Source organism: Vigna radiata, chromosome 8 (assembly GCF_000741045.1).
Source record: "Vigna radiata var. radiata cultivar VC1973A chromosome 8, Vradiata_ver6, whole genome shotgun sequence".
NCBI lineage: Eukaryota > Viridiplantae > Streptophyta > Magnoliopsida > Fabales > Fabaceae > Vigna > Vigna radiata.
Window position 1 is genome coordinate 20,758,402 of NC_028358.1, and position 9,539 is coordinate 20,767,940.

Sequence of the window (9,539 nt, forward strand, 5' to 3'; positions counted from 1 at the left end):
ATATATATATATATATATATATATATATATATATATATATGAAAGAAGTATTTTTGCTATAGTCCCCAACCCCGCAGCCAAAATTCCTAATATCATATGTTTAAAATGGAATTAATCCGAAAAGAAAAATAACAACTTTTTTAATACATGCAAGTTGCCCTTGATAAATCTGAACAACTGAATATTCTAATGACATATCTAACGGAACAGGAAAACTCGTCCACACCGTAGAATTCGTCTCCAACAGAGAAACTGCAGAAAGAGTTGAACTTTAAGCTTTGTGTGTAGGTGGTGAGAGGCAGTAGCCGAAGAAATTGAAGATGGCGCTGTGGATGGAAAAGGGTTCGGAGCCCTTAACGGAAAGCGAGAAGGCTGACCTTGAAGCCATTGCTGCACTCAAAGAGTCTGCTGCCTTTGAATTCAAGGTATATATATTAATGTTTTGGGAATGCTAAATAAACATTCTTTTTCTTTTCTTGGCTCTGATTCCAGTTCAACCTTCAAATTCAGGAAAAGGGTAACCAATATGTGAAGATGGGTAAGAAGCATTATTCTGATGCCATTGATTGCTACACAAGGGCAATTGATCAGAAGGCATTGGGTGACTCTGAGACCTCTATTATTTTTTCAAATAGAGCCCACGTGAATTTGCTGCTAGGAAATCTTAGACGTGCTCTCGTAGATTCTCAAGAGGCCCTCAAGTTGTGCCCTTCAAATATAAAGGTATCTCTATTGAAGGTTTGTGGTTGTTTGATTGTTTTATGATTGTAATTGCCTGGTTTGTTGTCTCAAAGTGCTGCCAACTGTGACTAGGCAATTTATAGAGCTGCCAAAGCTTCCCTTTCACTAAATATGTTGGCTGAAGCAAGAGAGTATTGTCTGAAGGGTCTTCAGTTGGACCCCAATAATGAGGATTTGAAGAAGCTTGACAGACAGATTGATCTGAAGATATCAGAGAAGGAAAAACATGAGGCTCAAGTCTCGAAGGCTGTTGCAGAGGCAAAAGTATCGAATTTGAATTTTGAATTGTTTTCTTGTGTGTTTGATATCTGTTTTGGATGTTTAATATCTGTTTTGGATGTATGAATGTCAATGCCCTTGTTTACTAAACAAAAAACATGCAGGACCTTGTGTCTGCTATAGAATATAGAGGCTTGAAGATCGGAAAGGCAATGTATCGAGAACTTACTGGATTAAAGAAACCTGTGCTGGATAAAAGTAATATCCTTCATTGGCCTGTTGTTCTTCTGTATGCAGAGGTTATGTCTAGTGACTTCATTGAGGATTTCTGCGAGACTGACATGTTTTCGGTTCACCTTGATATGATATCCTTTTCTGAGAATTGGTTGATAGGAAAGCAGTTTTTATGAATATGAATGTGTTACATGCACCCTTAGCTATCAAACATGTTTGCAGAAGATCAGCCTTTGTCATGGGATGTTGAAAACAACTACAAACGTGAATTAATTGAATTATACTATGAGGTGAGCTCTAGTTGAAATTCTTTTGCTGTTTGATTGTGTTTGTTTTTCTGAATGTAAATTATAATTTTGAATTTCACATGGGGCAAGGTCATATCAGTATGTAGTATATATCAACTGTAAACAGTTCATCTGTATTTTGTCTTACTTAAGGATGGGATACTGCAGGACACGCTTTACGGAGTCAGCACTTGGGGACTTTGGGCATGCAAAATTTGTGGTTATTTACATAAATACTCAACTTTGTGTTCTGGATCTTAAAATAATAAAAAAAAAATTTCGCTTCAGTTTGCACATATAGATCTCAAAATGGGTCAACTGGCCCAATGGTGATTAAAACTGAATGGGAAATTGTAAATGAAGTAAAAGTTGTCTTTGGATACAACTTAAGTACATAATTGTTGTTGTCATAAGCCCAATCTTCAATTCATTTTGACTCTTTGTTGAGTAGTTATCATCACACTCCACGTTTTCTTTTATAAACATTTTTTTCTGTTACTAACTTGGATTACTAAGATTATATTTGCAACATCAATTTTTGGTAGCATAGTTCTGATTTGATGTATTATGTTTCAGATGTTTGAAAATTTCAAAGCATTTTTTCTCACCTTTGGTTTTTGATTTATCAGGCTGGTTCTGGACATTGTCTATCGAAGGAAAAACTTCTTTGTTGTCTATTAGAAGGAACTGCAGCTGCTCACAGTGATAGTGTTGGTGATGAAGAGAAAGATGCTGTTGAGGATTATAAGCAACAAACGGGTATGTTACTTCTGAACTACTTTTCCTCCTTTGCTTTTGATGTTTGAGTCCTACTAGTTTCTCCTTCTTTAGTGATTTATAATGTATGAAGTATTGCAATCTAAATACGATGAAAGCATGTATTGCTCTAATTTTCGGTGAACTATTTTTGTGATGTATGATAAAACTTTTCGAACTTATCTAATCTTTATAATTATGCTTCAGAAGGTGTTTGGTTTGGATAAGAAATAAGTATTTCGGAAATGTTTGAGTTCAAACTGACATTGTAATATTTAATACATGGCTTGTCTTAAATTTGATTTTGAACAGTTCAATATCTTTGGTAAATTTTGGTTAATCCTTTTTTAAAATTCAAATAATTTAAAAAGCAACAACGAAGAAATTTTCATTTAAAATAAACATAGTTAGTTTAATACCAATGTTATAATGGATATTTTGTAACTGGTCGCTGCAAAATGGATCAAATAAGAACTTATTTAAAAACTCAAGTGATTACAATACATAACACTTAAAGAAAACAGCCGCATCACACTTAGCAAGGCAAAACGTCCGCATAATGTACTTTAAAAACTTCTTTTGTTACACAATTTATGTCTTCTATTTGACTTCTCTTAGAGTAAGGATTGAATGCCCAGAGAAAAGTGAGGAGTTCTAACTATAAATTGAAAAGTCAATTGTTAAACATCTGGAACTATAAGCTAATTTTAACCATTTGATTACATGGATTTTGTTGTTTGATTTTTCAAAATATAACCTGCGAGATAAACATCAGGAACAGTTGAAAACTTGATGTGATCTTTTATGTTCACAGGTTCCCCAAAATGGATCAAAGTGAATGAAAGGAGGACACTCCATGATGTTCTCAAAGAGCCTAATTTCATCATTCTTGGGATCCCAGGTAAAATATAGTGCACGAAAATGTTTTGGCTTCTTTATCATTGTTTTTGTTTAGAATTTCCTCTGTTTGATGTATTTGCAGTCTTCTATGTTATATCGAAGAGATCCAGCTTTTACAACAAGTTCAAAGCTGGAAAGTGGGCTCCTCCAAATGTATGAAGGAAGAAACAAGCATTGGTTTAAAGGTTGAATGTTTCAAACTGAAAGTCTTGAAGATTGCTTGTAGTTCTTCCAACTGTTTGTATTTCCTTTTAAACTAGAGTTACCTTCCAATTATTGAAGTTGTTTGGTGAGTGAAAGATGTTAGGCAGGTCTAGTGGCCAATGATAGTACTAAAATACGAGGAATCTCCCTTGAATGAGTTCAAATATTCTCCCTTCTTACGTAGTCAACAAAGTACAATGTTATGTAGCATTTATTTTTTTGGCACAAATGTATAATTTGATAAGTTTTGTTATAGACTTTTATAAGTTCTTGTTGCATAGTTTTCATTATGCAGAATGTCCTGGTTACATTTTCACTTAGGCACACCATTGTTGGCTATAAGTGGTTTTTTTATTTTTGTTTTCCAGTCGATTGCCTTACATCATCTTCCTTATGATTCTATGCACAATAAATAAATATAAAACTAGATAAAAAACAGCGCAATAGGGACTAGTTTAGCATCAAAGAGATGATGGATTATATATAGTAGTTATTCAGGTCAGAATAACCTATTATTGTAAAAAATGAAAACAAAGATAAACCATTACATTTTATTCACATAATTAAAAGTTGAAAAATAGAAGTACATAAATAACGTGATCACTAAGTTTTATTTTAACCATTATATATGTAATTAATCAAATTTGATTATAGGCAAGGTTTCTGTATGCACTTTTTGTGTGGCATGATTGGTAAAGGAAAAAATAAAGTGCAAGAGGACTCAGACTTTCCCTTTTGGTGTTTTAATTTCGAAACTCTGTAAAGATTTGGCCTTCCTCGTTAAACTTGTAAAAAATTATTTATGACAATGAGAAGGACATGAGTCATCCAGTGTCTGTGTTTGCACTCTAGGATTATTTAAGAATTTGTATGGGTGGTAACTCACTCCACACTTTTTTGGCAGATATTTGCAACCGTGACAGCATACATTCGAATGTTATTTAGTATCGACATTTGGCACAGTTAAAACTCAAATCCACCGCAAAAAGAATTCTGATAGCTAGTTTTCATGCCAACTGACATGAGAAGATAATATTCATATTATTGTTAAGGCATGCATGCATGCACGTCTTTATGAAGTCTACATAGTTTCAATTGATTTTACTTGATCTCATCATCACTCATGCATTGCAAGCACACAACGGAGACATCCTCCTTCATGCATGAGGTCAAATGCCTTATTGATCTCCGCAAGAGTCAAACTGTGGGTGACGTACTCATCAACCTTGATTTCCTGCAAAATGATTCAGTCAAGCTTATATATTTTGTCCATAAAACTAATCATGCATTTTCACTTTCATATTTCCATTTAAGCTTAATGCAAGCACTGGTTCAAAACCTTTACCTTCTTCATGTACTTTTCTACAAGCCAAGGCACTTGTGATCGGCTCTTGAAGCCACCAAATGCTGTTCCCTTCCATACACGCCCAGTCACCAGCTGGAAAGGTCGAGTACATATTTCCTGACCTGATGCTGCAACCCCCACAATAACTGATGTCCCCCAACCCTGCAATTTTTCAACAACCTTAAACTTAGATCCTTAAACTTACTAACAAATTTGTTTTATGTATTACTTTCTGCTATCAATGTTCAACTAACTTTGTTAACTTTAGATGTTTTAATACTGTCACTAATTTCAGTTTGATAATGTAAAACCGTCAGCACTAAAATGGTTTCACCATGCCCAAAATATGTCAGAAACATCTTCACTTTTTAATTTCGGTTAACTCTAAAACCAACTTTGATTGTTAGACAACTATCAGAAGAAGTTATAAGGGTTTTACAATATCAATTTTAATTATATACATGTTTCAATGCTTTTAGTTTACTTAACATGAGATGTTCTGACACTATCATGTATACTAAAGACTAAATAATTAATTAAATCTATTTATTTTTACATCCATGATGGTATAATGCATGAAGGATTGAGCCAAAAAAATTGAGGTATAGCACTAGAAGGCATGCAGAAGAGTCACCTTATGGCAGCATTCCAAAGCAGCTCTCATCACAGTGACATTTCCAATACACTCAAAACTGTAATCAACTCCACCATCTGTGAGATCAACTATGACCTGCTGAATTGGTTTCTCATGTTCTTTTGGATTAAGAAATTCGGTGACTCCAAAGTTCTTTGCTGCAAGTGAAGCAAGACAAGTAAATAAAAGAAGAAATGCAGCTTTTTATGTAGAAAATGAATAAAACGAAGGCTGAAAATAAACAATAACTTAAAGTAGCACACAGAAGAAAAATCATGAAGCAACAATCGATAAATACAATTACAAACCCAAAGAACAAAGATACTCAGATCATATTTGGGGCTATAATTATCCCACTTGTGAGTGAAATTATTCAAAAATGAAACCATCTTTATCAGACAACATAAACAAATGTGGTTTTTTATGGTTGGATCCACAGATGATGGTTAATACACTGAATTTGACAAGTATTAGTCAAAAAACATAATAGAGATACTTACAGCATTAAAGACAAACTCATGTCAAAACTATGTCAATAAGCTTAAGGTGTACCTCTTTCAAACTTATTGCTATCAATATCTATGCCAATAATCCTTGATGCACCAACAGCTTTTGCACCCTCTGCTACCTGCAAGTGCAAATTTTGAGTCACATCTCATAATGGTAGCACTGACTCCAAGAAAAAAATTGCCAAATTTGACTACTGTTATTTTACAAACTCACAGCAAGCCCAACAGTTCCGAGGCCAAAAATAGCAACAATTGACCCCTTTTCCACCTTTGCAGTGTTCCAGACAGCTCCAAGGCCTAAAATTTCATACAAAATAATAATTGAACTGGGTACAATATTAAGCAAGCAATATTGTTTTTAGAACTCAAACGCAACTTTAGAACTCATAATAAACGGACATGGATAATTTTGAGTTCAACCAAACTAGGAGAGTAATATCACGATTAGTATCTAGTGATAAAACTTCTAATTTCATCCATAATCTCTTCGTTGGATAAAAGAGAGATATGAAAACTTAGGAAGAGAATATGAATATGGTTCTCTGTTGAAGGGTTTTATGAATACATACAATAACGGATAATAATTTCAGAGTGCACACTTAGAAAAAAATAAAAAAATTATGACAAATTAACATGAATACAATCACACGTAATCAAGTATATGTATATAGTTGTAGTTAGCATATATAGCTAACTACATAAAAAAAAGAGAGAAATAATGACAATCTGAACACAACAAAATTTAAAAATGATCTAATAGCAGTTACAAGCAGATGCTAATACTTTAGAAGATAAACGATGTTCATTAGACAATGTTTCTTAAAGGATATTTACTAGACACACTCTATTGGAAACATCAACTAGACGTTGCCATTAGACAATCTACCTGACGAATAAGACATAAGAAAAAACTCAATAAATATCCTCCTTGACTTGAGTCTTCTTCTATGTTCAATGTTGTCAGACGATTACCACCAACAATCACCATTGAGAAATTTGAAACACTGCATGAACTTGCTTCACAAACTTGGTGAACATAGTAACAAGATTCTCCTTTATAATTAAGATTCTTCGGCACTTCAATTCGTTCTTTAGTATGAAGAAAATGATATCTAACATCAATGCATTATTTGGTTTATTCACAATGACCTTGATCTTTAGTAAAAAATAAATTACATTCGGACTGTCATTATAAAGAAAATAAATTTCTGGCTTAATTAGTATTTTCTACCTATATTAAAATTTGAATTAGTAGGAAAAGTTGGAACCATGTAATTGGATAGATAAAAGGTTCAACTAAAGGCATAGACAACAATTGTGGAACAAGGTTAACATCTTGTGCAGATGAAGAGAATGAAAAAGTTTCTTCAAAAAATGTGACACTTGTATACATGTAATATTTTTCAGTGTTAAGAGAATAACATTGATATCATTTTTGAAGACAAGAATACTGTAAGAAGACACATTTGATGGCTTGGGCTGAAAGTTTGTCCAAACCAGAAGACACATCATGTAAAAAAAAAAAAAACACAACCAAAGACTTGAAAAGTAATTGAAAAAAGAGGTTCATTTGGAAATACAATGAAATATGGAACTTGATTGTTCAATAAGAAGAATGCATTTGATTAATAAGATAACAAATAATAAGGATAACATCAATCTAATGATAGATAGGTAGATTGGCCTAATCAATAAGCTATGGAAAATTTCAACTAAGTATCTATTCTTTCTTTCTATTGTAACATTTTCATGGAGTGTATAAGAATATGAATAAGTAAACTAATATGAAATGTCATAATATGAATTTAAAAGAGTACAAAAACTAGAAGAAAAATATATTCGTTGGCATTATCAGTTCTTAATATCACTTTGCCAAATTGGTTTTTAATTTTATTAAGGAAAAACTCAAAGACACAGTGAAATCCAAAGGAAATGACTCGACTACAACTCGAATCTTTTTGAATTGCATCATGTTTAAATTCTTTTTGAAAAAGAAGAATGAACATGTTTTCCAAATTTACTTGACTCACATTTTAAGGTTTGACAAATAGTGGCAATGGCGGCCAACGTGTCAGACAGTGACAAATTATTTTGAAAAAACTTTTTTTAACAACACTTTTTTAACAACTTTTTGATAACGCATACATGATAGCTTGTGATTGGTCTGTTTTAAATATTTTTTAAACATAAATTCAAATAGACCAATAAAATGATGACTTTCCGTTATAAAAAAAGTTGTCAAAAAGTATTATTAATATATCATTGTCGAATTATTTTTAACACAAAGCAGATAATAGCTTATAAATTGTATTGAAGACTATTTATTATAAAAATAATAAACATACCAGTTGGAACACCACATCCAAGAAGACAAACTTTCTCCAAAGGAGCTTTGGGATGAATCTTGGCGACACTAACATCATGAACAACAGTGTATTGACTAAATGTGGAGGTTCCCATAAAATGATAGAGTGGTTTTCCGTTAATAGAGAAGCGACTCTTTCTATCACTCAACATCACCCCTACTCCAGTTGCAGCTCGAACTTTACCACACAGATTCGTTTTCCCAGATTTACAAAACTTGCACTCTCCACACTCAGCCTGGTAACAAGGTATCACATGATCACCAGCCTCAACTTCAGTAACACCTTCTCCAACACTTTCCACAATCCTGCATCAAAACATCCTTAACAATAAATTATACTTTTTTCTATTAGCCAACAAAAGTTAAAATAGTTAAATCTTTTATAATGATAATCAACCATGAGTACACATTTGGTTTTGCTTTGACGAAGATCCATAAGAAAGTTAAAAACAAAAGAGCATTTTCAAGTGCTTTTTTTTATACCCTGCAGCCTCATGACCAAGTATACATGGAAAAAGACCTTCTGGATCCTGCAAAATCAATATAAAATAAATTCATGAGACAAAAAATCTCCATGCAGAAATCAAACATATCATTGAATTAACCCTAGCAGTGCAAAATCTCACGTAAATATCAAAAAAGATAATTTTTTTTTCTACATTGCTAACCCAGAAGAAGAAAACACCAATCAAGCCAAAAAAAAACAGTGGGACAGAATAAAAATAAGGTACCTTGCCGCTCCACGTGTAAGCATCGGTGTGACAGAGAGCAGTGTAGAGAATTTTGATTCGAACCTCTCCATTCTGCGGCGGAGCCACCTGAACGTCCTCAATGCTCAATGGCTTGTTTGGCTCCCAGGCCACCGCAGCTTCATCATGAAATCAAAAGTTTCAGTCAATGATTCAGGTATGAATATACAAAATATGTAAAGATGTTAATAATAAGAGAGAGAGGATATGAAATATGTATTGAGAGAGAGTGAACAATTGGAGAGATGAAAGAATGAGACCTTTGCAGGTAATGACTTGTCCTTGAGTAGCCATGGAAGAGAAGAAAAAACAACTGAGATTGGTTCAATGAGATATGGACAATATAGCAGTCTATGATACTAGGTATCAGATTGTTAGAAGATTATATATACCAGGTTTATATAGTCAGATACTGACAGTGAGACTCCTGACCAAATAGCATAATGTAAACAATAAAAATCCCTGGTATCTTTTTAGGTTTTATTAAGTTGTACGTCTATAATTTATAATTTATAATTTATAATTTATAATTTATAATTTATAATTTATAATTTATAATTTATAATTTATAATTTATAATTTATAATTTATAATTT

At 32.8% G+C, this 9,539-nt stretch overlaps 2 protein-coding genes across 4 annotated transcripts; one reads left to right on the forward strand and one right to left on the reverse strand.

The window, feature by feature from the left end:
• Window positions 1–159: 159 nt before the first annotated feature.
• Window positions 160–3,631, forward strand: LOC106770951 (tetratricopeptide repeat protein 4 homolog). Of its 2 annotated transcripts, none has more exons than XR_001376425.2 (8): window positions 160–425; window positions 511–723; window positions 814–1,005; window positions 1,125–1,325; window positions 1,407–1,484; window positions 1,650–1,701; window positions 2,111–2,240; window positions 3,052–3,138. XR_001376425.2 is itself a non-coding variant. In XM_014656808.2 (8 exons), the coding sequence occupies exons 1-8, from the start codon at window positions 321–323 to the stop codon at window positions 3,294–3,296; spliced, it is 1,083 nt and encodes a 360-aa protein (XP_014512294.1). In that variant the 5' UTR covers window positions 163–320; the 3' UTR covers window positions 3,297–3,631. The 2 variants fall into 2 exon arrangements, 1 of the variants encoding a protein (XP_014512294.1); XM_014656808.2 differs by lacking the exon at window positions 1,650–1,701 and adding an exon at window positions 3,220–3,631 and having other exon boundaries at window positions 163–425.
• A 487-nt stretch (window positions 3,632–4,118) lies between these two features.
• Window positions 4,119–9,297, reverse strand: LOC106771196 (alcohol dehydrogenase class-3). 2 transcript variants are annotated; one of them, XM_014657124.2, is made up of 9 exons: window positions 9,204–9,297; window positions 8,926–9,062; window positions 8,678–8,724; window positions 8,175–8,500; window positions 6,044–6,126; window positions 5,873–5,948; window positions 5,321–5,478; window positions 4,687–4,848; window positions 4,119–4,575 (listed from the first exon to the last, which is right to left on the reverse strand). In XM_014657124.2, exons 1-9 carry the CDS (start codon window positions 9,235–9,237, stop codon window positions 4,459–4,461), a joined length of 1,140 nt encoding a protein of 379 aa, XP_014512610.1. In that variant the 5' UTR covers window positions 9,238–9,297; the 3' UTR covers window positions 4,119–4,458. The 2 variants fall into 2 exon arrangements, with proteins under 2 accessions (XP_014512610.1, XP_022640608.1); XM_022784887.1 differs by having other exon boundaries at window positions 9,168–9,297.
• Between the last annotated feature and the right edge of the window lie 242 nt (window positions 9,298–9,539).